Raw genomic sequence first — 27349 nt, 5'->3', positions numbered from 1 at the left:
AAAAAGAATGGAAGAAAGCTGCTGCTTCAGATTCACTTTCAAATGAAAACATCTCCACCGCTGGTACAGACTACATGTGAATGTCATAACCACACTTTGAACATGCAGGGTCTTACACTCCTCTTATTCTAACCTATAAATCATAATGTTACAATGAAGACTTCCTCCTGATTTCCTGAAGGGAATTCAAAAACTTGCTACCACAACCCAGGACAGCTACTTCTCTACACATGTTGCCAAGCACAGAACCACAATTTCTAAGGAAGCTGTTCCTTTAGATTGCATTTGGTGAAACCATAAAAATGTTACTTACTGATTTCGTTAAATGGGAGACTGGAGGCAATGTTGGCATAGGTGCTATGGTAGCTTTCGGTGTTGTAAAAGGAAGGACGTTTGGTTGTGAAATTATAGGACCAGGAATCATCACCCAGTAGATATTGTACTTCTCAACAACTGTGGCTCTGAAATGCAGTACCAGCGAGAGTGAGATTAGACAGAACCATGATGGTGGCCCACCATAATCAAATCGAAAAAAAAAAAAGTAATGAACTAGGGACATACCACTTAATACAGGTATACCTTGGAGATATTGCAGGTTCGGTTCCAGATCACCACAATAAAGCGAATATCACAATAAAGTGAGTAACAGAATTTGGGGGGTTCCCAGTGCATATAAAAGTTATGTTTACACTATACTGTAGTCTATTAAGTGTGCAATAGCACTATATCTAAAAAAAAACAATGAATATACCTTAATTTTAAAATACGTTATTGCTAAAAACTACTAACCATCATCTGAGACTTCAGCAAATTATAGTAGTAACATCAAAGATCACTGATCACAGATCACCATAACAAATATAATAATGATAAAAAGTTTGAAATATTACAGCAATTACCAAACTGTGGCACAGAGACACAAGGTGAGCAAATGCTGTTGGAAAAATGGTGCCCACAGACCCACTCAATGCAGGGTTGCCACAAATCAATTTGTAAAAAGACAGTATCTGTGAAGCCAAATAATGCAAAGCACAATAAAACAAGGATGCCTGTAATACCTGACAGAATTTCGTGTGAGGCAAATCTCTAATGACTCTCTTCCACTTCATCACCAAATGAATTTTAATTACTCTCTCTCTCTCTCTTCTCTTACTTGTCTGTTCTCTGGGCATATTCACAGCAACCAGGAATGTCAGACCCCGGGACTAAAGTGCACAGATTTCCACTCCTGACATAAGAGAACATACTACTACTACTACACTTTTCATAGTGGTCAAATTATTCCAAAAGCCACGTGTAACAGGCAGCTACAGCAAAAAGCTATATAGAGGCTGCATAAGCAACCATCAGTTCTTACTGGGGTCATATCCCCTTTCTCACATTCCACTCAACACACAGGTGCAAAGCTGCATTACTGTGTGCCGGTGACCTGTGCACGAAGTGAAGCAGAAAATAGTGCCAGGCCAGGAAAGCAATTCTCCCTTTAAAATATGTCTATAACACCACTCAGGAATCATTGTATGGCTTTATGACATTCCATTTCCCCCTTGCATGTAAGATTAAGAGAGAAGTACTATTCTAATTCTACTGAATTTCATAATTCTGAGGAGCACACATGATCTTACTTTTTTGACAATCTAATCTGCAAGTTGTGACACTGCAAAAAAAAAGTCATCCAAATTTCAGGACTTCTTCTTTTCATATTCTCATACTAATACAGGAACAAATCTATAAAAAAGTATTAGTCCATATACCCTATAGACTCAAGTATTAATTAATGGCTCTCATTAGTGTGAAGGCACTACAACACTTCATTCACTCAACAAATGTCTATTAAGTATCCATTAGGTCCTTGGTCCTGTGCTAAGTGCTCAGTATATATGCTGAAAAAAAAACAAACAAAAAAGCAAAACAGCCACTTACATCAGTAAGGTGGTGTCATTACTACACCACACCGCTGCCATACAGGTGAATGTCCAATAGGTATAAAAAAAGATACAGACTATCATTATTTCAATTATACTAGTTACTGAGTTGTAAACTCTTCTACTCACAGAAACTTTATGTGGTTTGGGGCACTGCTTGGAGCATTCCAATAGACTTTAATTTCTCTTTTATTGGATGGACTTGTGTGACTCACAGCTGATCCCTGAAATAAAATGGAAAAGAACTACCATTCAGACACTCAATAGCTCAACATAGCTGGAACTACAGCCATTTTGCAAAGTAATTTACCATTGCATGACCTTGGCATTGTGGTAGACTTTTATTTAGAACAGGGACTCAGGTGCTCAATAAATACATGTTGATTGATTGACACCAAATTAGCAGCCGGCTCTATGAACAAACTAGAGTCAGCAGAAATTTAAGAACTGAAGAGAGTTATGAATACTGAGTGTGTTGATGTTATATAAAGCCTGCTCATTATTTCATTTATACTGTAAGTTTATTTTTTTATTAATAGATGCAAACAGAATGCATAAGATTCATCAAAAGAAAAAATTCCTGCCTCCAAATATGCAATATTATATTTTAGTAATTCCTTTCTCTTGAACAATCTTGTTTCCCACATTCTTTCACCTGGCAAATTCCTACGCATTCTTTGAGGTCTAGCTGAGATAATCTCCTCTCTCTCAATTCCCTCCAGCCTGTGTGCAGCACCTCTGCTATGCTTCTCACCCACCCTGTGTATGGTTCTAATCTAAGTCATCATACTATTCCATTTATGTGTCTGTCCTATATCCATACGTTCTACTTATGTGCCATACAGCATATGCCCATATGCTTTACTTATGTGTAAGGCTATGAGCTCTTCAAAGAACAAGTCCTGTTCATCACCATAATCCATGCAGGAAAGTTCCTGGTATAATAAATGTTCATTAAATTAATTAATTACAAAAATTAGACCTCTGTTCCACTCTAGAACTCTATCTTCAATATTAACATCTTTCGAAATTCAATATAATAGGAGTCTATACTATATAAAATATCAAAAGCCATAAACTCTTCAAGCTACAACCCTACCTTTTCTAGGATGTTGTATAAAAATATCTTGCCAGTAGAAAAATTAGGGGGAAAGTCTGATCAACATGAATGTACTCAGATGTCTGCAAAGCATGGGTAATGTCATTGTTTATCTTGCAAACACCACCTTGTAGTGAAAAGACCCATGGAAACTGACAGAAATCAGTTTCAAACTAAACACAAACCTGTATATCTTCACAGTTCAGAAGCTGTGACACTTGACTGTCAATCAATGTGAAGGAGCCAATAGGAGGGCCAGTCAAATTCTCATCACGTGCTTCTAAGAGAAAGCCTTTAAATGGTGGCCCTGACAAAGTAACTAAGAAACAAAAAGATAAGAGTTTAGCAACATCCCCCAAAAAACACTGTTTAAAGGAGGTACATCACCAAATCGGGTGTATATATAGAAAGCTACTCCAGGAGAGGAAACAGTAGAGATCATCCTATAGTCAAAGAAATTCTAAACTGTGTTCCACAGGACATTATTCCATGAGATGTAATAGCCATTCCACAGGGAAGAAAAGGTAGGTTATGGTCAGAGTGTGGTCCATGGGGCCAAAGTAGTTTGAAAAATGCTGGTTGAAAGTAAATACTTTTGTCTTTACTGCAAACGTCTCAGGCCCTTTAACATTCTACTGTGCAGTATGAAACTCTAAGAAATATAATATATATAACAGAGTGTTCCAAATTTATTTTTCCATATACCCTTTTTGCTAGAGCGTATCTATTAATATTCTGCATTTCTAAAGTTGCAGAAAATAGAATTTGTAAAATGCTTTTATAGATACATCCTTAATAGACTATTAAGTTTCAGCCTACCTTTTGCCAGAATTAGGGAAACACAAGAGATTATACTATGTCAAGAAGGATAAGGGTTTAACATCTTAAGCCAGATAAAATAAGCTTTATTTTATGTATTTCTATTGAGTAAATAGTACTGTTAATGAAGATATATTAAATAATGACAAAAACATATTTTCAAACCTATTCTGGGGAATTCCCTGGCACTCCAGTGATTAGACTTGGTGCTTTCACTGCCAGGGCCGGGTTCATCGCTGGTCGGGGAACTAAGAGCCCGCAGGCCATGTGGTGTGTCCCAAAAAAAAAACACCTATTCTGAATGGATAGTAAATATACTACTTAAGTAATATAATCATCTGTAGTAGTTAAACACAAAAATGAGAAGTATAAGATCATGGTATCTTATAAAAGCAGATGAACAGATTAACTGAAACTGTATAAATCCAACAGTAATAAAGATTCAATTTACAGTAAAAAAGTGAAATTCAAAATGTAAATTGGTAATACCAGCACAGTACCTTTGATCTGCTCTCCTGGCCTGAATGTCATCTGACTCACTGAGATGTAGCAAGGGGGATCAGACTGTGGGGTACGACCATGTTCAGGAATCATTCCATGGCATGACTTCATTACTTTTCCATTGGGATAATTAGCCACAGAACTAACGAGCAACAGAAGTATGAAGGCACCAAGGGTAAATCCAGGAACTGCCATCTCAAAAAGAAGATTAAAAGCACATTATTTTTAAAGGTAATTAATTAAAATATAAATGCTTTCACATCACAGGATAGTAAGTTCTAGACAACTATTTACTTTCATAGTCAGTTAACCACATTCTCAAATATATGTACTATAAAGAATGTGATGTGTGAAGTTTGTCCTGGATTTGAATCTCAGCTCTACCAGTTACCAACTGTGAAACTTTAAGCAAGTCATTAAGTCTCATTCCTTACCTGAAAAATAAGGAAACGAAAACCCTCCTTTCAAAACTGTTTTAAAAAAATTTAGATACAGCCAAAGGTCTGACAAGGAAGATAATAAATGTTAGCTTTCATTAGCATGATGGGGAAATAATAAAATAATCCAGTAAAAGCAAAAGGTTTTGCTCCACTTCATCCTAGAAAGCTTAAAGAACAAATAAGAAATGTTTCTTCTGGATTTAAATATCATCACCTGAATAAATCTCTGATATGATTTCTCCCAACTTCCCATTAACCTAGTCATGGTGACAATTTAATTTGCAACACTGAAAACTGAGGCTAACAACCAATTGCAAGAGACAGTATTTCTATTACCTATAGCCCAAATACTTCTGAATTAAGAAACATGATTGTTAACCCAGGCAATTTTCTTCTCTCATCCAGTTTATCTGCCTCTTACCATCTGCCTAACAGAAAACCAGTCCCACCCTTGTCTAGCTCACTTTGTGCATATATGCAGAACCTGCAAATCATAGTATTTAACAAGGCTAGAGGTAGATGGGCAGGGACATGTTATATGGCAGTAAAGTCCACACGGTGGACAGGCTGCAGATGGGAAGAGCTCAAAGACAGTTCATTCTCCACAGAAATGGGCGTTTTCTATACATGGTCATAGACAAAAATAAAAGCACCCTTAGAATCACTAGAACAAATTATCCTTTTATAGTCATGTAAATTATAAACCCCACATTGGACCAGAGCTAAACTATAGAAATTCCTGCTAGACACCAGAAATTGTGCTGGAGCTATACTCTTTAACCAGCCCTGCACATTACACCAGTAGCTACCAAGTAGATAGCTTTGGGTCCAACTCTATACCCCTATCTTTCATCAAACATTGATGCTAGATAGAATTCTTCTTATTTAAAGATAAGCAAAAGGAACAAATGAACCATTCAAGAGCTTCTGAAAAATTCTATATCATAAGAGCAGCATAAGATTTCTCTGTAGACTCAGAGGAAAAGCATAACCCTGAAAATAGTTAATTACGATAGGAAACAATATTTAAGAAAATAACTGCTAAGGAATGGAGCAATAGAAAATCTTCTGTTCAAACATGGCTTCCAGGTCCTTTCGTTAGGGGCAGACCTGATTTTAGGACCATACAAGGTTTACTGGAGAGGATCAAGGTAATTATTTTAACCATGTGATCTTGGCTAAGTTATTATGAAAATTAAATGCAGAAATGTGCCTCACTCAAAGAATGGTACAGTGGGAAGAGTTAGTTTGCTTTAACAAATATTTATTTGGCACTGACTTCCTGCCAGGTGAAAGTGGAAACAAGACTTTATTTCTAGTCTCTGCTATGCATTAAGTAGCTGAATAACATCAATCAGGTCACTTAATCTCTGTCTCAGTTTCTTCATTTGCAAAATATAACAAAATATAACTGGAATAAATTCAGGGCAATACTAACATTACGATTTTAGGATAAAGCAAAGTGGAAAAGCATACTGGGAATTATTAGAGCATGAAGTATAAGATGGGAAAGGGAAGTGACAAAGACACCACTACCTGTCATTCATTAGGAAAATATAACAAACAAGGTCAGCAAGAGAAGTAGACAACAGCAGTTACTTTGTCCTTAGTCAGATACTGACCACTCAAGGTAAAGTTCTATTTTCATAACAATGGCCAATGACGGTTTCCCAGTTAATGATTTAAGGAAACTTTTTCAAATGAATACATTAATTCATTAGGCAATCTATGCCAACAGATTGCAAAGTTATGAAAAGGAATAGTTATATGTGGAAACATTTAAGCTAAAATTATGGAATGTGGGTATGAGCTATTATATTACGAGATCATTCTTCAAGCCCTGGAAAAACTTGTATGATTTTTGTATTTTGTATGATTTTGTATGATTTTTACAGGTATATAAAATTTTGTATGATTTTTGCAGGTTTTTAATATTTTGTATGATGTTTATAGGTTTTTTTTGTTTGTTTTTTTGGGTTTTTTTGCGGTACGCGGGCCTCTCACTGTTGTGGCCTCTCCCGTTGCGGAGCACAGGCTCCGGACACCCAGGCTCAGCGGCCATGGCTCACGGGCCCAGCCGCTCCGCAGCACGTGGGATCTTCCCGGACCGGGGCACGAACCTGTGTCCCCTGCATCGGCAGGCGGACTCTCAACCACTGTGCCACCAGGGAAGCCCTATAGGTTTTTAATATTCACATTCTACCATGAGTATAATATAGAGAAATAAAAGAAAAGATATCATAACTTGCATTTTGTCATCCCAGGACAAAGACAGACCTATTAGTTTAAAAGGTTAAAAGAGAGGTTATCCTGATTCTCTAACTGAAATATTACCAAACCTGATGAGATTTATACAGTTTTCTTTCTTGCCTGAAAGACAGGCACTTAGTAAAAAGGTATAACGACTGCCTTTACCATGCGCTACATACATCTCACATGAAGATAAAACTTCAAAACGAGTGTATTCTTTATTATCTGAATACCAGATATTGATAGGCCACTCAATATGCTATTACTGAACTAGGCCCAGTTAACAGTAGCCAAAAGTCTCCAGACCATCTGTCTTACTAGTCTGTTATGGTCCAGGAAATGGTTCCCTCTTGTTGCTTCTTCCCACAACTAGAGTTAACACTATTACAATCAATGATCGTATAGTACTATATATTTGGTCAATTGTTTCAGGTTTCCTAATCATCACTAAATGTATCTGAGGTTCAGCCACACGTTGGTAATGCAAGAAACAATAATTGTGTAAAACAGGCAGAATACAATAATACAGCTAGTAACATTTATAAGGTCATAAGTAAGAATTTAAGCTAAGAACTTCCATTAGGTATAGCCCAGTATCTCCCCAGGTCACCTGACCAGTTTGTTTTACACCAATCACTGTCTTTAAGGGAAATAATATATTGGCATCGTACATAAAGTTCACCAAAGATGTCTGCATGTACAAGGTGTGTGATGGGTAATCAACCCCTTACTGGATTGAGAAAGGAATGTTATTTTTCAAGGAGTTACATGACTGGTGCCAGAAGAAAAATCGATCTTCATGGTTGAGCAGGTATTTCTGCCTTTGGGGAAGTCTGGTTAACCCATAATACAGATGCATAGAGCACACTAGGGGGGAGGGAGGGGGGAGTGCACACACAAAGGGGCAGAGAAAAAATATTATGTTTAAATTTTTCTTGTATTGCCTTAAAATGTGAATATTTATTTCATCATAACCATAATATACAAACACTGCAATCCCTAAAGCACTTAAATGCTCCATTCAAAATTTCCATCAAGTACATACTACAAACAATGTATAAAGTAAATAACTACTTATTCTATATTGTTTTTATTTTATTACTAAAACTGCAATGGCATTATATTCTTTTACTTTGTTATAAGTATAAAATTTTCAATTAACTTATGAGTTAAACATGCTTTAGTTTCTGGGCTTTTGGCCTAGTGACAGAACCACCATTTATAATATTGCTTCCATTAAAAAATAGAATTGAAATTCCAAGCTGAATTAAAAGTTAATTTTGGGACACAGCACATGTGTAATTTCAGCATTTCATCTAGGATCTGGGGCAAACCTGGTAGGCCTGTGACCAAAACCTAGATGGACTGGGGTTAGAAGTACAAATAGATGTTCACTTGTACAGTGAGAGAATTAGGCAGAAAGTTTTAGAAAAGTAGGTAGAACCAGAGAAGGATAAGAAGGTTGATAAAATCAGAAAAGTTAAGACTAAGCACAAGAGATATACAGAAAGCAATGAAATTTCTATAACAATAAGAAAGGAAAGGATTACATTTTAATACGGGGTGGGGGCGGGGGGGGGGGAATAAAGGGGCCATAGTGTGAATAAGAAGAAAAAGAAACAGACATTTGGTGGGAAACTGGTAGATAGTACATCTAATGTAATCCTTACAACAAGCAGATATTATCATCATTTTAGAGATGAAGAAACTGAGACCAGGGAGTGTACCCGAAACCGTGTACACTTTTAGGATTAGAACCTAAATCTAACTCCAACATTCTCATTCTCTTCACTCCACATCATTGCTCCCTCCTTGGAGAGAGAAGGATGTGGAAAGTAAACAGGTACAGCAAGAATCCAAATTTCACAATGAACAATGTGAGTGGGGGCATGCTGTGACAAACATGAAATCTAAATTAGCCTACTTGGGCTTCCCTGGTGGCGCAGTGGTTGAGAGTCCGCCTGCCGATGCAGGGGACACGGGTTCGTGCCCTGGTCCGCGAAGATCCCACATGCCGCGGAGCAGTTGGGCCCGTGAGCCATGGCCGCTGAGCCTGCGCGTCCGGAGCCTGTGCTCCGCAACGGGAGAGGCCACAGCAGTGAGACGCCCGCGTACCGGAAAAAAAAAAAAAAGTAGTACAATGCCTAAAAACACTAAGTTGCCAATAAATGGTTATTGCCATTATTTATAATCACTAGCAACTCTCCGCATCACCAGTATGTGCTAATTTCTTCTGAACACTATTGTGGTTAAACAACGGAGGTTTCCATATATTTCTTTCATCTGCATTTAACTTGTTCAAGCTTTCTGAAATATTTCAGAAAATTTGCTCCCCTTCTTTCTAGCAATTTAACTTTACATTCATAGAAAACTTCCACATCAAGAGTTAAATTGACTTTGATAGCTGGATCTCAAATTATAGGGAAATTGAAAAACAGGTCAAGTATTTCCACTTCCCCAGATAAAAATGTTTCAGACTCCATTTTCACAGCAGGAAGTACAGAGAAAAATGATTTTTTAAATTAAAAATTGGAGTTATGACATTTTCAGTAAAGATTCTAAAAAACATAGAGCATAAAAAATGGTGGCACAATGAGATCTGTCAGGTCTGACAACCTAAAATGGTTGAAAAGAATTCTGAAAAGAATTTAGAGTTTAAGTAAAAGGAAAGGTAGAGGAAACCACTGAAGAAACAGGAATTGGGAGCTCTCTGATATAATTCTGATTCCTCTAATCACAGCATCCTCAGAAAGCAACTTTTCCACTTTATTCATTCTCTGGAAAAATGATTGGAAGCAAATATCTTATTACATACAGAGCTTTCATCTGGATCATTCCACATGGCCCTCACAATAGTCCTGTCCTAAAAACAATATTAGGTGCTAAGTGGAATGGTCCCTTCTCTAAAGGCACAAAACTAATAGATGAAACAAAAGCAAATACCATTAATATATCATTTAAATGATGTTACTATTTATTGAATGCCTGTTCTATTCTAGTCAACATAGTAGGTGCTTCACATGTATGAACTCTAATCCCTGGAAAAAACAAAAACGTATTTTTATTGCATGGAAATTGAAGCTCACAGAGGATATTTAAAAAAAAAAAAAAAAACTACTGCCTAAGATCACATAGGGACAGAACAGGAAAAAAGCTGCATTATGGCAATTGAGAGGTAAAGGAGAATATGATAGAAGCGCTAAGGGCTCACAACATATCAGGCATCATGTCAAGGACTTAGCACACATTCCTCAAAACAACCCAGGAAGGTGTGAGGGGTATTATTGTCCCCAGTATGTAAAACAGGGCACTGATTAAGATTCTTGCCAAAGTCACAGCAAATGAGTGGTGAAAAGTATGATCTCCAGTCTAGTCTGTGAGGTTTTAACCACTAAGTCATCCACAGCTTCAAATCAGACACTAAAAGCTGACACAGTAATCCCACAGGAAAAGGGATTCAGAATGAGCACAGTTTGGGAGCAATAAAAGAAGTAGAGATAGAAAGAGCAAAGTGAGAATGGACTTTGGAGGGCAGTGAAGAATAGCCTAACTAGGTCCAAGGTCAAATGTTAGAAACAGTCGTTATAAAAAATACTATAAATCTGGTCCCTCTTCATGACCCTTACGTGAAGATATCAATCCCCAAGACTGTTTTCCTTGACCCCCACATTTCTCTACAGGCTATCCCTTCCATAGCTTCAATTATCACCCCTGAATAATATTTCCCAAGCCTTTCAATATTTCCCAAGCCTTTCATCCCACATCTCCACAATGCTTCAACTCAAATTTCCAACTATACATAGATTTCTGTTTGGATGACATTAAGCTCAATTTTTCTGAAATGAAATTATTTTTTCCTCCAAACTAGTTCTTGAATCTGACTTTCCTATTTTGATGGTGGCCTATCAACACATTTCTAGTCAACAAGATTTGAAACCCCAGGACTTCCCTGGTGGCGCAGTGGTTGGGAGTCTGCCTGCCAATGCAGGGGACACAGGTTCAAGCCCTGGTCCGGAAAGATCCCACATGCCGCGGAGCAACTAGGCCCGTGCACCACAACTACTGAGCCTGCGCTCTGGAGCCCACGTGCCACAACTACTGAGGCCCACGCAACTAGAGCCCATGCTCTGCAATCGGAGAGGCCACCACAGTAAGAAGCCCGCGCACCACAAGAAAGAGTAGCCCCCGCTCACTGCAGCTAGAGAGAGCCCGTGTGCAGCAGCGAAGACCCAACGCAGCCAAAAATTAATTGATTTAAAAAAAAAAGAGATTTGAAAGCCCAAATTCTCAAGATTTGACTCCAAACACTCTTTGGGATCCCAATTTCCAAATAAGTTCAGCAGATTCGACCTCCACCCTTCCGGACATCTACCTATCCCTTCTGTTTCTCTCTTCTACCTTCCATTCCCTCTATTACATCTGTCTGCAGTTTTCCATTCCGACACCACCTTCAAGCACAAAGCCTTCATTATCTGCCACCCAGATTCATGAAATACTCTCAATTGGCCTCCCTGTTTCTGTATCTCCATTCGAATCCTACGCAACACCACAAGACCATTTTCCTAAGGCACAATTCTCATCATATCACTCCGCTCACCAAAAACCTTCAACAGCTTCCCTGGAATTATTCAATTAAAGACAAAAGCGTTAGGCATTTAATGTGTATTCAGCCCAATCCATGTTCTATCAACAATGTACCATTTGTACTTATTTCTGGAACAAGTACCTCACTTTTTTTCCTCCCCATGTTCTGTCTTCTAACTGGGACCTCCATTATGCCATCCATCAAATTCCTACCTATGTAAAAACAGATATATGTTCAATGGGAAGAAAAATAGATACAGAAAATATCTGAACACTGTGCTTAAACTATGTTAAAAATAAAGGTACATTGCCTATCATTTCATGTAAAATGCAAAAGACTGATAATATCCAATATAAGCAAGCATGTGGAGAAATAAGTGTGCTCATACACTGAAGAGTGTAAATTGCTGCAATATTTTTGGAGGAAATTTGACAATTTCCTACTAAACTAAAATATGTTTAATCTTTGACTGAGGAATTTCACTTCTAGGAATTTATCCTATAAAAAACCCCACACGACAAACAGCACAGGGAATACAGTCAACATTTTATAATAACTCTGTATGGAGTATATTCTATAAAAATGTGAATTACTATGTTGTACACCTGAAACTAATATAATATTGTAAGTCAACAATACTTCAATTTAAAAAAAAGAAAGAAAGAAAGAAAAAGAAAACCCCCACAATTATGCAATGATTATTTGTAATAGCAAAAGTTTAAGACAATTTAGGTGGTTACAAAAATATACTATGCTATACCCAGACTCTAAAATACTGTGTACCCACTACTACAGATAACCAACAAGGATCTATATATAGCACAGAGAACTATATTCAATATTTTGTAATAACCTATAAGGGAAAAGAATCTGAAAAAGAATAGACATATACATATGTGTGCATGTAAGTGTGTGTGTGTGTGTATCTGAATCACTTTGCTGTACACCTGAACTTAACACATCATTGTAAATCAACTATACTTTAATAAAAACAATTTAAAAATAAAATACCATGTACCCATTTAAAAGAATGAAATAGAGTAGACGATGACCGAAATAACAGCTAATAATTCCTGACTGCTTTCTAAGAGCTAGGCATTCTTTTAAGTCCTTTACGAGTGTTAACTCTTTTCAGAAAAGCTTAGGACGTAAATCTGCCTGTACTTAGGTGGAAACATGCTCTTGTCACAATGAGGAATGAAAACAAGCAAACTACAAAATGATACATAATGTACCAAGTGCATATAAAAGAAAAGGGAAAAGAAAAAACACCATGCTTTAACCGTTCTCAATAGTGGTTACCCCCTAGGAAACTGTTTTCAATATGGGAAAAGAAGTGGACTTCTTCTTTTTAATCCTCTTTGAATTTTGCATATTTTTTAAAGCCTGTAGTGCTTTGTAATTTAAAAAACACTACAAGACATGCATATTTGAAGACTGTAAAGAAACACATTAAATTAATTGTAAGGTGTTCAGATTTTTTTCTTTTTTCTATTTTCAAACATTCTATATTACTTTTACTGTTATTGTCATTCAAGGTCCATTTAAAATGCTATCAGCTACTCTGTCCTATGAGACAGTGTGTGGTAAGGACTTTGAAATCACACAGACCTAGGTTTGAATCCAGCAGGTACCACCTTAATGACTGACCTTGGACAAATTATTTAATCTCACTGGGCCTAAAATTTCTCATTTTGTTAGAGACAATGCTACCAATATGAAGGGATTTATGTGAAGATTAAATGAAATAACATCTACGAAACATTTAGCACAGTGCCCACCATAAAAGTCTTCCATTAAAATCCTTTCTTCCTTGGAATTTTGCCTAATTCCGCCAACTTTAACCAGTCTCTTCTGGGACGCTCCAAAAGCTTTGGTTTTTTTGCTAATAAAAAATTTTTCGGCCACAACTGGTTGACTTGTCTTAAGGCAAATTTCTGAAGGCAGCAAAGGCATCCTACTCCTTGATTTCCTTTCACAATGACTAGCAGACAACCTTGAAAACAGCACTCAATGCAATGTACTACAATGTGATTTCCAGGGAATCTGACATTACCTAAGTGGACAGGTGTGAAACAGAAGGTACAGCCAGCAAAAAGAATCCACGTACTGGCTTATTAAAAGACTTAGTAGAACACATCCCTTTAAACACAACCATCCTTTAAAAAGTCTAGCTCATTGTTTTCAGTAAATCAATAGACCAAATTTTAGCCTCCCACTTCTCCACTATCCAAGTAAACATTCAAATCCTTCTACTTTTTCATTAATTCAGAGAAAAAAGAAAATATCTGAACTAAGAAGTTTAGCTTTATAAAGAAATACTTCTAATAATACATTTACAAACGGAAAACTCCCCTTTGCCCTTAGGGCAGCACAAGACAGGGCAGAGGTAACACCTAGTCACCCCAGAGAGTCTCTGAAATTCTAAAGGCACACCAGAGGTGGGGGTGAGGGGAGCTAAAATTTCTAAATTAAAAGACACTTTAAAAGCCAAATAGGGCTCTAAGTAACCTCCATATAGGTAATTACGCCATTAGCTTTAGATAAAAAGGGACTTTCCGTTGCTTAAAATTAAAAACAAAAAATAAAAACACTGATGCATGAATAAAGTCAATGCTTTTCATGATCCCAGACACGTCTCTACTTACAATCACCCTTTTCATGGGATTAAAGCTCCGTAGTCAAAGTCACGTGTCTTATCATTAATCTAACTCGTTCGTGAGCACTCATTAGCTCAACACAAGCTCGCAAGCTCCAGAACACAGTTTGTTAATAAAGCATCCATCCTGCGTCGCCGACCGCCCGGGTCAGCACAGGCGCCTGCTCTCTCAGTACTGTCACCGAGCTGGATTCAATTTGTAAGCGCTTTGCGAAGAGCTCGGACATAAAGAAAACAGGAGACACTTACCTCGAGAAGCAAAGGCAGCCTATCCAGCTTCCGGTTTTGTTACAACTTATATCTCATTTCAGCAGCTGGGTGGAGCCAGTTTACCCATAAAGAAAAGAGAACGTTTCCCAAACTGAAACGGAAAACTGGATTTGCAAGACCAGTGCTAGTCTTAGGACTCAGTTTCTGAGAATTAACCATTCTATTTTACACAAAGGAACACTTTTTTCCAACTAATAATTGTTTCACTGAGAAAATTAAGTTCTTGTCTTTTACTATAAAACCATTTGAAAATACAACCTGTTCTATATAATGCTAAGTAAAGACAAACCAAAGAACCTGTTTGTGTTTAGGTTAGGGTTGCCAAATTTAGCAAATTAATGTATAGGATGTTAAATTAGAATTTCAGATAAACAACAAATAATTCATTAACATAAGTATTGTCCTATGCAATATTGAGGATATACTTATATTAAAAAGTGATTCACTGTTTTCCTGAAATTCAAATTTCTATTTTATCTGGCAACCCTATCTAGAGAATAACAGTAATTAGCAAACTATTCCAATTAACTACAAAAGGTGTAATAGAATCAGACTGCATAGAAATGAAGCCTTTGAAAGTGTAAATGACATAATGCAAAAGAATTCTTTTATTATGCAAAATTTACCTTGGAATTTAGGAGTTCTGTTTGTTTTTGTTTCTTTTTAAGCCTTTAATCATTGTTTTTCCAAGATTCTTTTTGCAAAAAAAAAAATCAGGTCTAGGAAAAGATAATGTTCTGAAAATATTAAACACTTCAGACCATGACTAACATGTGCAGACTGGAAAACAGACTTTGTCACAGACGCCGTGACCTGTGATCACTGGTTGGCAATCACACTAGTAAACTCTAGAACCATTTCTAAAGGGGAGAAGAGTAGGGAAAGAACACCATCACTTTAATCTTTCTCTTTAGGAACTTGTCACAAGTAACAAAAGCCCCCTTTACAGGATTTTAGAGAGAAGCTTTATATAAAGAAGATGCAGCTCTGGTTTTCTATCCTAAAGCTGCTTGGAACGTGAATGAATTTAAACTAAGTCAGTTGATCTTCAGTCCTTCTATACAAAGCGCCAAGTGGTGACATAACTTTCTCTAGTTTTAGTTAGACTCTTTCCAGTAATAGTCCCCAGTGGACACTTTACATGCCAAAAGCATGATAAAAAGTCTATAAAACAAATAATTCTTAGAATATACTATCATAATCTTTAATCCTAAAGTACAGTAGAAAAAACTGAATGGAGAGGCTCAGCACTATCTAAAACTACCCTTTCCAGGCCTGTCATTTCCCTGAAAGTCCCCAGTTATAATTCCCCTTATCATTCCCTCCCAGAAGTTCACCTCTACGGGGTTCTTCATCAGCTACTTGTCAGCTGCCAGAAAGGAAACCCAATTTATTAAAGTCTACAATGGACCTTGGACTCTGAGAAGTACATACTAGCCTATTGGGGCCCGCTCTCATGTCTCTAAATTAGCAGTTCTCAAATTTTTTCGGTTTCAGGACCCCTTTGCAACTCCTAAAAATTATTGCAGCCTCTAAGAGATGTTTGGTTATGGGGGTGATGTCCGTCAATATCTATTGTATTAAAAAAAATAAAGTGAGAAATATTTAAATACTTATTCACAAATTCCACAAATTTATTTATGGACAAATGACAATAATGAACTCTACATGTTGACATGATATTTTTTTACTCTTGCTTTTATAAATGTTTTTCAAAAATAAGAATTTAGTGAGAAGAGTAGTATTGTTTAAATTTTTACAAATTTCTTCTGTGCCTGGGTTAATAGAAGACAGCTGAATTTCATATCTTCTGTATTCAGTCTGTTGCAATATCATATAAGCACATCATGCAGCCACCAGAAAAATCTACTGCATACTCATAAGAGAATGAGAATGAATAAGGCAAATAAAGTATAGCAAGAACAATAATAACGATCTATTGAGCTTCTGTTTTGACCGAGGCACATGAATTATCCTATCCAAGTCTCACAAGGACTCTAGGTAAAAGGTATTTGTTATGGACATTATGCAGCTGAGAAGGCTAAGAATGTGCCTGGCTAAGTAAACAGCCCAAGGTCAGGCAGAGAAAAGTGACAGACCCGGTTCTAAGCCAGAGCTATTAACTCTCTACACTGTCAAGTGTGAATGAGGGCTGATGGGCCAAGCTTAAAAACGGGAGCGGTGTGTTTCACTGGTGGCGCAGTGGTTGAGAGTCCGCCTGCCGATGCAGGGGACACGCGTTCGTGCCCCGGTCCGGGAAGATCCCACATGCCGCGGAGCGGCGAAGCCCGTGAGCCATGGTCGCTGGGCCTGCGCGTCCGGAGCCTGTGGAGCGGCGAAGCCCGTGAGCCATGGTCGCTGGGCCTGCGCGTCCGGAGCCTGTGCTCCGCAACGGGAGAGGCCACAACAGTGAAAGGCCCGCGTACCGCAAAAAAAAAAAACCAAAAAACGGGAGGGGGAAGGGTAAGCTGGGACAAAGTGAGAGAGTGGCATGGACATATATACACTACCAAACGTAAAATAGATAGCTAGTGGGAAGCAGCCGCATAGCACAGGGAGATCAGCTCGGTGCTTTGTGACCACCTAGAGGGGTGGGATAGGGAGGGTGGAAGATGCAAGAGGGAAGAGATATGGGTACATATGTATATGTATAACTGATTCACTTTGTTATAAAGCAGAAACTAACACACCATTGAAAAGCAATTATACTCCAATAAAGATGTAAACAAAAACAAACAAAAAAAACCTTCCTATTATAGTCAACATTTCATTAAAAATTACATTGAAGTAAAACATCTCCAATTGATTAGACCCTGCCTCAACTCAATAAAAGCAAACCCACTGTCTAAAATGGACTCATTCTCACTCAGCCTTTAATTATGGCCATCTCAACCAAATTCATCCAAATTCATCCCCTCTTCTCTATCTCCACTGCCATCACTCTGGCTGTCCTCATTACTTTTCAGCTGGACTATGGTCATTATCTACTAAGTGCCTCCAGTTTCTCATCAACCTAATAAGCCATCCCACATGCTATCATATTAATCTTTCTAAAGTATAACTCACATCATGTAATTCTTCCACTCAAAAAACCTTCACTTACTACTTATTACTGAATGAATGAATGTCCAGATTCCATATACAGACGGTAAAATGAAATAATATCTGTAAATCACAGTGCCTGACACAGAAGTGTTTAAAAAATCATACTTAAAAGAAAAAAAAATTTTTTTGATTTGTGAATGAGATGCCCCATCTTCCCAGTGCTTCACAATAAGAAATTGTTCCAAAATTACCCATGAACTTCTAACCAAACTCTGTTCACTAAATCCATATTTCACATGTTCTCTGACAACACAAGCCATTCTCAGTATTAGATTAGTAGTAGCAACATTCTTCTTCATAATTTTCTTTCTACCAGTTCCAGGTCACTTCACATTATTCTCCACTAAACACAGCCTACTCCTTAAATTACTCAACATAATGCGACTTCTCTATGATGAATGATCCTGAAGAATATCTGCCACTTCACCCAAACCCTGGCTAAAATTATCTGTGTCTTCAAAAGATAACTAACATTGTGGAAAGTGTCCAAAACGTTTAGCTTATATGAAAAGGTTGTTTTGGGACAGCATTCTTGAGAACACAGAAATGTCCTCGCACACAAGAGACATCTGGCTGAAGGATCACAAATGGTTCCAGCACCTCTTTGAAGTGTTCAGAGAATTAAGCATCCTGGAACGACTTGTTCATGTTGTTTAAGAACAAGAAAAGCTTTAACAATTTAATTACTTTAATGGGTTCGCAAATGTTTTTGTACGAACTTGCCTCCAGGCCGAAACATATTTTGAAGCAGATGATCTGTATCTGATTTCTATTTTTTACTAGCTGAAAAACAAGCTCATTGTGTATCCAGTAAATAAATATGTGGACAGGCAGAGGTTTGGGACTCTTGACTGTTGGAGTCCTGAGTCCCCTGCTGTTCATCTGTTTAAATCCATTCTCCTTGTCCGCCTCTTCTTTGGGACCCGAACGACAACACTAATGTTATTACTGAGACCCAATTTTGACTTCTCTGGATAAAATTAATCTCTTGAAAAAATCTTTACTTTCACCGTAATTTTTTTTACCATAAAAAAATGGAGATGATCTGAAGTCATAAAAGTCTACTCTAATGTAAATACATAGAGGATAACTCTTTGTGGCATAGGACATTGCCTTCTAGTAATTATTTTCAATTGAGATATTTCCTTGTTGTAACACACTGTCCTGCTCATTGTAGAATGTCTAAGCATTCCATTATTCGAGCTATAAAATACAGAAACCTTGCTCTACCCATTAATAGTGATAACCCAAAAAATGCCACTACACATTTCCAAAGTTGCAGCAGGAAGCAGATATAAGGTATGAGAGTGGATCCACTGTGTAAAGCTGTGATTAGATGAGTCACTCTGAGTCCCTGTGGAATGAAGCATTTTGCTTTTGAAGAAAATAAATACCAACAGGAGAAAGACCTAGAGTATTACTGCATTTTAGTAATAGTACTGCTTCTTTAGGTTGACAGGTGAACTCAAAAGAAGCTTGGCTTAAAACGAATGTGAAAAGGCAAAGGAGTGTGGTGAAAAGAGCACTAGATCATTCTAGACAAATCACTTATCTTCTCTGTTTTTGTTACCTCAAGATTAAAAATGAGACTTCCCTGGTGGTGCAGTGGTTAAGAATCCGCCTCCCAATGCAGGGGACACAGGTTAGAGCCCTGGTCTGGGAAGATCCCACATGCCGTGGAGCCCGTGCACCACAACTACTGAGCCTGCGCTCTAGAGCCCATGAGCCACAACTACGAGCCCATGTGCCACAACTACTGAAGCCTGCGTGCCTAGAGCCTGTGCTCCGCAACAAGAGAAGCCACCGCAATGAGAAACCCGTGCACCACAACGAAGAGTAGCCCCCGCTCGCTGCAACTAGAGAAAGCCCACGTGCAGCAACGAAGACCCAAACGCAGCCAAAAATAAATTAATTAATTTTTTAAAAAAATTAAGAAAAGCAAAAGCGTAAAAATGAGGGATTACAACCGGAACCATATAACCTCTAAGGTTCCATGCCAAATTCTGAATGCAGGTTTCTGATGTCCAAGAAGAGACACATAATGGACCAGAAAAATACTAGATTTTTAGGGCAAAGGTCACTTAAAAAGAAAAGAATTATCACAATCATCCAACAAATATTTTGTTAAGTACCTACAATATGGCAGATATTGTGCTAGGCACTAACCTATATTTGTACAAAATGGTTCTACATCTACTCTAATATACTGTGATTTCTTAGGTGGATGAGAAAGAAAAAAAAAGAAAAGAAAAGAAAGAAAGAAAGAAAGGAAGGAAGGAAGGAAGGAAGGAAGAGAGGGAGGGAGGGAGGGAGGGAGGAAGGAAGGAAGGGAGGAAGGGAGGAAGGAAGAGGCACAATTACCTGGTAAACCCATGTGCCTACACACACGCAGTCTCCAGAAGCTGGAGAGACAAGGAACAAATTCTCACCTAGAGCCTGTGGAGGGTGTGTGCTTCTGCCAACATCTTGACTTTGGCCCAGTGATATTGATTTTGGACTTTTGGCCTCCAGAACTGTGAGAGAATAAATTTTTGTTGTTTTAGATCCCAAGTTTATGGTAATTTGTGTCAAACAATAATCAGTATTGAGGCAGCAAAGAAAAAACAGCTTTATTTGGGGTCTTAGGAATTGCAATTTGGGAGACACAGATTCAGGGAAAACCGAAAGAGTGTTCTGGGGAAGAGAAAGAGTCAAGGGCCCACAAAGACTAAAGCCACATGGCTGCCAAAGAACCGTGACCACCCCTGATGCACGTCAGGAAACGTCTGTCCTCCAGGAATCATGAGCTGCTCTAGGGCAAGGGCCCAAACAAGCAGACAGGCTGCCAGGAGCCACCCTAGAGTAACGGTCCAACAAGGATTCTGAGTAGGACAAGAATCAAAAGACCAGATTTCATCCAGGCCAAGATGCACACAAGTCACACCTCCTCAGTGGCCTCCTGGCTCATTTTAGAGAGCTCTCTTAGCAACACCAACTCCATTTTTATTTTCCTTTAACATTTGTTACAGTAGCCACAGGAAACTTATCAACTCCCCTTTCCAATTTCTTCTTTATTTTTATCAATTAGTGGTACCCATTTTCCTCACCACTCAAACTAAACCTGGAGGACTTTCAAAGTTTTTGTCTCTTTCATATTTTATAGCTTAGAGTTTTTCAACTCAGAGCCACAACCCATTTGTCAGTGGACTGTAAAATCTTTAGTGGTCACAATCAGAAAACTGTTAATGAAATAAAATAGAAAAAAAATCTGAGAAAATACCTTTATATGATAAGGGTAAGTGAATGCTATTTCATGAGCTTTTCTGATTATGAGTAGATATATCCTGGTTTGTGAGATGAAATGTATTTCTTACTGTGGGCAGCAGCCCAAAATGTTGAAACCAATTGCTTTTAATTTCCCCAAGTCAATTATCAGTTCCTTCTTTCTCAATATTGTTGGGAATGAAGAAATTTTACTCTACCCTTCTAGGTTCTTCTGGATGGTTTAAGAATTAAATTGACATGAAACAGAATAACAAGAGAAAATCAAACAAAAGTTTAATAACATGAACACCTGGGAGAGATCCAGGAAAACTGAGTAACTTGCCAAAATGGCCTAAATCCTCACCTTAAGTACCATCTTCAGCTAAAGACAAAAGAGGATGCTGGGGGTAGTAGTTTGGGCAATTTAAAGAGGAGGAAGGTAATTGACATAGAGGTAGAAAAGTAAATGTTTGGTAAATAAATGTTTGCTGGGCCATGCAGAGACTATGGGACACAGAGTGGACTCTGATCTCTAGGTCCAGCTGAGTCCCCATCCCTCCCCCTCCCCCGACCACACTTATATCTCTGGTGATAGCTCTATTCTGGGAACAGGTCCTTTATCTAAATTATTTAGGCAGCCAAGGAGAATGTAGAAGAGAGACTTCCTGAGTCTTCTGTTTCTTAAAAATAATCAGCTTAAATTAATCCTCATGCCAAAGAGACACATTTAGGGGTGGCAAATTTTGCTCCCCTACAATACTTATATGTAAGCCTTCTTCCCACAGACATTAGACTATCGAGGGCCAAAGGCAAAAACAGAATGTGTAAGAGAAAGGGGATAGGACAAAAAAAATAATAATAATAGGCAGTCTGGAAATAGTGAAACTTTTTGTCCATTTTTAGCATAAGCGAATTCACTGATAGCTAACTAAGAGTCCAGTCTGGATGGTGTGCCATTGAGCAGGCTGGCTGGAGTCAACAAAGATAATAATTTCAGTAGTTTATGGATTCTCCAGGAAACTTTGATAATCCCTATGGAGCAAACAGGAGCAGCTGTCTCTTATGATGGCTGCCATGTCTGTCCATTGGTCCCAACTCTGAGAGGCACTTCTGCACTCATCTAATACTCTCCTCTAGCCTCTTACTTCCCATCAGCCAACAGCAGAGCTGAGTACTGATCACATCAGTGATCTAAGTGCTTAGGAGAGTTGCTTAGTAACTAATCACTCCCAGTGCCTTCTCTGGGTCTAAATCTTTAACACACTGTTCTCTGCTGACCCCAGTAGGCCACGTTTGCTCTTCTCTAGCCTAAAATGGGATATTTTCTTTTAAGATGTTAAAAATAAGACTCTAAGTTCAGAACACTGAATAAATTCTTGACCTGAATTACTAATAACTTTACCTCTCTGAGAGCAAAGGAAGCAACAACCAGAACTTTATCTCTTGAGTCAATTCTGATCAACAGAGAAATTTTGATGAATCCAAAGACAGAAAACTTGAGGGAAACAGGAAGAAATTGGAAGTGGTGGCATCTATTTGGATGGGAAGATTGGTGGGAAACAGGGGAGGAGCAGGTTTGAAGGGTAGAAACCAAGAGATGAGTGTTGGATATATTAGGTTTTAGATGCCATTAAAATATTCAAGTGGAGATATCTTTTCATATACATGTATGAAGATACACATTTGAGTCATTGGCACTATGGTGTGAGCATGGATGGAAAAAAGAAGAGGTCTAAAGAATAAGCCTCAAGTGCACTAATGTTTAGAGGCTGGGAAGAACAGGCAAGTTCAGTAAAGGAAATTGTGATTGATTGGCCAGTAAAGTAGGAAGATAACTGAGAGAGTCCCAAAATGTAGAAAGTGGTACCGGAGGTGGATGAGGTCCATCATGTCCAATGTTGCTGAGAGGTTGAATATACTGGAGACTAACAATTGACAAATGAGCATGGTTCTCAGAGTCACCTGTGGACCTCCTGCATCAGAATTACCTACTTATTAAAATGAGATTTCTGGGCCCACCTCAGACCTACTGGACAGACTTTGTAGGAAGGCACTCAGAACTGTGCACTTAAACAAGCATAGGGTTATTCTCACATACCCAAGAGTTGCTGTATTAGAGTTTTTGTCATTTGAATGATATCAGTCATTTCTCTAGACCCATGGTTCTCAGGCTTTAATATGCATCAGAATCATCTGATGGATTCCTTAAAACACAGTTTACTAGAACCCACCTCCAGAGTTTCTGATTCAGGAAGACTGGGGTAAACCTGAAAAATTGCATTTCTAACAAGATCCTGGCAATGCTAATGCTGTTAGTCTGTGGCTACAATTTGAGAACCACTGTATCAATTTTTTTTTAAAGCCCCTTTAAAAACAGAGTAAGAGGGGCTTCCCTGGTGGCGCAGTGGTTGAGAGTCCGCCTGCTGACGCAGGGGAAGATCCCACATGCCGCGGAGCATCTGGGTCCGTGAGCCATGGCCACCGAGCCTGCGCGTCCGGAGCCTGTGTTCCGCAACGGGAGAGGCCACAACAGTGAGAGGCCCGCGTACTGCAAAAAAAAAAAAAAAAAAAACAGAGTAAGAATATGTGTGATTCAAAATGTAGCCCCCTTCCCTGGCTAATAAAACTCTAAGATAACATGGTCTTCGAGATAATAAATTTCTCTCAAGTTTTCTCTCTCTCACCATAGCTGGAATTTCTTCTTCAGGGAAGCCTCTGCTTTTAAGGCCTTTTAACATGCTCATCACTGCACCATGCTCACCCCAATATCTCGGACAATCTCCCTTACCGAAAGTCAGCTGATTATGGACTTGAATCACATCTACAAAATACCTTCACAGCAACATCTAGATCAGCATTTGATGGAATAACTGGGGATTATAACCGAGCAAAGTTGTTGACATCAAACTACTGTATCTAAAATAGTGCTCCTTTTAACTCTCTACCCGTACCTTACCTTATCTTCTTCACAGAACTTATCACTACCTGATATTATGTTTACATATTTATTTCTTTATTTATGTATTGGCTAGCTCATCTGCTGGAATATAAGTTCTGTCAGGGAAAGAATTTTATCTTTTGGCTTTGCTTTTAACTACTGTTTGTTCAAATAATCTCCTATTTTGGACATTGTGTTTCATTCTGCTGTTTTATTATTATGAACAACATTAATGTAAATATTCTTGTATATACATACATCCTGGGTCACTTCTTCAATATTTAATTTTTAAAAGTAATCTTTTTTAAATGTCATTTTTTGGTTAATTTTTTTCAAGTCATGTTTATAGAAGTATAATTCTACAAAGAGTGAAAATTTCCCTTTTTAGTGTAGAGTTCTGTGATTTCTGACAAACATGCAGTCATGTAACCACCACAATCAAGAAACAGCATTCATATCACCTCAAAATGTCCCGTTGTGACCCTTCATATTCAACATTTGCCTCACCCCCACTCTAGAAACCATTTGTATTAGTTTGCTAGGACTCCTGTAACAAAGTACCACAAACTCAATTGCTTAAAAAATAGAAAATCTACGTCTCAAAGTCCGAAATCAAGTTGTCAGCAGGGTTGGTTCTTTCTGAGGGCAGTGGGGGAAGGATCTGTTCCAGGCCTCTCCCCTTGGTTTATAAATGACTGACTTCTTCCTATGTCTCTTTACATCATATTCCCTCTATGGTTCTGTGTCCGCATTTTCCTTTTTTATAAGGTCACTAGTGATGTTGAATTAAGGCCCACCCTAAAGGCTTCATTTTTAACTTGATTACCTCTGTAACGACACTACTCCAATACGGTCACATTCTGAGATACTGGAGTTAGGACTTCAACGTATGAATTTTGGGGCAACACAATTCAACCCATAGCACCATTGATCTGTTTTCTCTCCTTATAGATTTGCCTTTTCCAGAATATCATATGAATGAAATCATAGCTTCTATGGCCTTTTGCATCTGGTGTCTTTCACTTAGCATAGTGCATTTGAGATTCATCCATGTCGCATGTATCAGAAGTTCATTCCTTGTTATTGCTGAGTAATATTCCATTGTATGTATGTACCAGTTTGTTTATCCATTCACAAGCTGAAGGACATTTGAGTTGTTTCCAGTTTGCAGGAATTATAAGCATAGTGACTTATAAGTCTATAAACATTATAGTCATTATAAGTCACTGTAAACATTCACATACTGGTTTTTGTGTGCACAAATGTTTTCATTCCTCTTGAGTAAATACCTAGATGTGGGATTGCTAGATCATATGGTAAGTGTATGTTTAACTTTATAAGAAACTACCAAATAGTTTTCCAAAGTGACTGCTCCTTTTTTTTCATTCCAACCAATGATATGTGAGGATTTAAATAATAAATAAAATTGTATTTTGTGACATCATTTGGTAATACTTAAGGATATTAATTCAGTATTGCAGAAATGATGGAAGCAAGGGGTATAGTTTTAACTCAGAGGTTATCTGCCTACACCACTCCACCCCAAGAAAAGCCCTTTGTAAGTAGCCTATTCTGAGGGGGGCGGGGGGGGGCGGATTCTTCTAATTGCAACAAGTTGTTTATACATATTTAGTTCTTAAAAATTTTATCAAAATAAAACATGCAAATAGGTTTTTAAAAAACACGTAGTACAGAAGCCATATAATGAAAAGCAATCATTCTGTGTTCCTCTGTCCCTTACCATCGGTTCCCTAACCTAGAGGCAAAATCTTTTACATATATCTGCTTTGGTTTTTTGGTTATTACCATTTTTGTTAATAATATACTCTTCCTACCATTTCTTGATACAATACCTTTAGACATTCTTTATTAATTTCCTGCCACTCTCCTCTGTTCACTTCTACTCTCTATATGTTCATATCACTATTATTAGCTCCTCTAACTGGCTACTTTTGTGACTTAATATAATACCCAAACTTCTGTCTACTTGTCTCAAACAAAGACATCATCCATTGAATTTCTCCTATAGTAGATGAGGATAATAGGACCTGTAGCATTCTATTTATATTCCTTTCCCCATCCCCTCCCATCTTCTGTCAATAACTTGGTCAAGGTGAATGACATATTTACAGTCTATTCTGTAACCCTAATTAGGTCTTCCCTGTTTTGCCTGGAAATTGATTTCAAAATTGAAAACTATAAAGATATCTACATTATGATTACTGATTATTTTAGTATTGTTCACTGAAGAGTCAAGATGGATTTCCTAATTTATGTCTCCAAGTCTTGATCCAAGTGCCACTCAATATGACAATGTACAAAACAGATTCTCTTTTCTTACTTCCCACCCACTGTTAGAAATCTAACTACACTTTGTGTTGCTTCATGTTTAGAATATTGACTTTCCCATACTGTTTAATGTTTCTTTGTTTTGCTTTGGGGTTTCTTAGAATCTTTTTGTTTTTCTTGTAGGATAAAGAAGTAAATGCATTCCACCCAATATCTTTAATATCATCCAGTTTCTTATTCATTCCATCTGTTGCTTAGAATCCATATCCATTCCATTTTCCTTTAAGTCTACATATTTCCTATTTTCCACTGGATTTTAGATTATGAGTTTCTTGTATAGTTTTTTTTTTTGAAGATTTTAATTGTTTTTCCTTTCTAAAAAAAATGCATTGTATGCTCTTTGCCATGTCCTAAAGTTCTTACCTTTTTTTTTTTAACGGATTCAGTAGTTTCTTAAATTTTTCTGAGTATTGAAGGGCTTTATCTTGTTTCCAAATAGCTTCTGTTCTCTGAATTATCTATTTCCCTGAGAATCAGGTTTTTTCTTTCATTATTTTAGTTCCTCTTTTTTATATTGTAGGCTTCCTGCAAATGACAGGAGGTTCAGCTGCTTATTTCAATTTAAGAATGTGGCAGTGGAAAGTCTGATGAGGCCTCAACAGGAACAACCTCATTCTTCCTCCGGTGCATGTCTCTCACTCCCACACTACTGCCACACTCACTTCTCACACCAGATGTGTATGCATTTTTCCTCACACCAAGCAATTCTCTGAGACACCATCTAGGTGTCCTACAATTTAACTGAATTCTGACACTATCTACCTGGAGATAGCATCAGATCCCACAGGTTAAGGGCTCAGTTCTACAAGACTTCCCCCCACCCTCCCACTTCAGATGCCAATCACAAGTCCAGGTTGTTACCTAGGCTTCTGACTGACTGAACTGAAGGTTCCCATAACCCCCTCCTTGGGTTCAATCAATTTACCGGAATGGTTCTCAGAACTCAGGAAAACAGTTTACTTCTAAGATTACCAGTTTATTATAAAAGGACATAACTCAGGAAGAGCCAGATGGAAGAAATGCACAGGGCAAGGTGTGTAGGAAGGGACACAGAGCTTCCAGGCCCTCTCCAGGCCAGCCACTCTCCCAGGACCACCACGTGTCCACCAGCCCAGAAGTTCCCTGAATGCTGCACTTTTGGGGATGTTTGTGGAGGCTCCATCATG

The 27349-nt window shown here is 38.0% G+C and overlaps 1 protein-coding gene and 2 long non-coding RNA genes across 4 annotated transcripts in view; all 3 read right to left on the bottom strand.

Annotated features, from left to right (window-relative positions):
• Positions 1 to 20136, bottom strand: part of FRRS1 (ferric chelate reductase 1) — a 50194-nt gene extending 30058 nt beyond the window's left edge. The window contains exons 1-5 of one of the 2 annotated variants that reach the window (XM_060142457.1): positions 20083 to 20136; positions 4344 to 4539; positions 3210 to 3343; positions 2055 to 2149; positions 314 to 461 (exon numbers count right to left, since the gene is read on the bottom strand). In XM_060142457.1, the coding sequence (XP_059998440.1) occupies positions 314 to 461; positions 2055 to 2149; positions 3210 to 3343; positions 4344 to 4539 (573 nt within the window). In that variant the 5' untranslated portion in view covers positions 20083 to 20136. Of the gene's footprint in view, positions 1 to 313; positions 462 to 2054; positions 2150 to 3209; positions 3344 to 4343; positions 4540 to 11765; positions 11826 to 20082 lie in introns of those variants that run through there. The other variant, XM_060142456.1, reaches the window with a different exon arrangement.
• A 101-nt stretch (positions 20137 to 20237) lies between these two features.
• Positions 20238 to 27349, bottom strand: part of LOC132514594 (uncharacterized) — a 115960-nt gene continuing 108848 nt past the window's right edge. The window contains exon 2 of the long non-coding RNA XR_009538869.1: positions 20238 to 23316. This is a non-coding gene — a long non-coding RNA (uncharacterized LOC132514594). The remainder of the gene's footprint in view (positions 23317 to 27349) is intronic.
• The window catches only part of LOC132514592 (uncharacterized), a 44165-nt gene continuing 40144 nt past the window's right edge, over positions 23329 to 27349 (bottom strand). Inside the window, exon 6 of the long non-coding RNA XR_009538866.1 lies at positions 23329 to 23444. This is a non-coding gene — a long non-coding RNA (uncharacterized LOC132514592). The remainder of the gene's footprint in view (positions 23445 to 27349) is intronic.

The sequence above is a fragment of the Lagenorhynchus albirostris genome, chromosome 2 (assembly GCF_949774975.1).
Source record: "Lagenorhynchus albirostris chromosome 2, mLagAlb1.1, whole genome shotgun sequence".
Lineage (NCBI taxonomy): Eukaryota > Metazoa > Chordata > Mammalia > Artiodactyla > Delphinidae > Lagenorhynchus > Lagenorhynchus albirostris.
The sequence above is the reverse complement of the archived record's forward strand: the minus strand, read 5'-3'. Positions and strand labels throughout refer to the sequence as shown.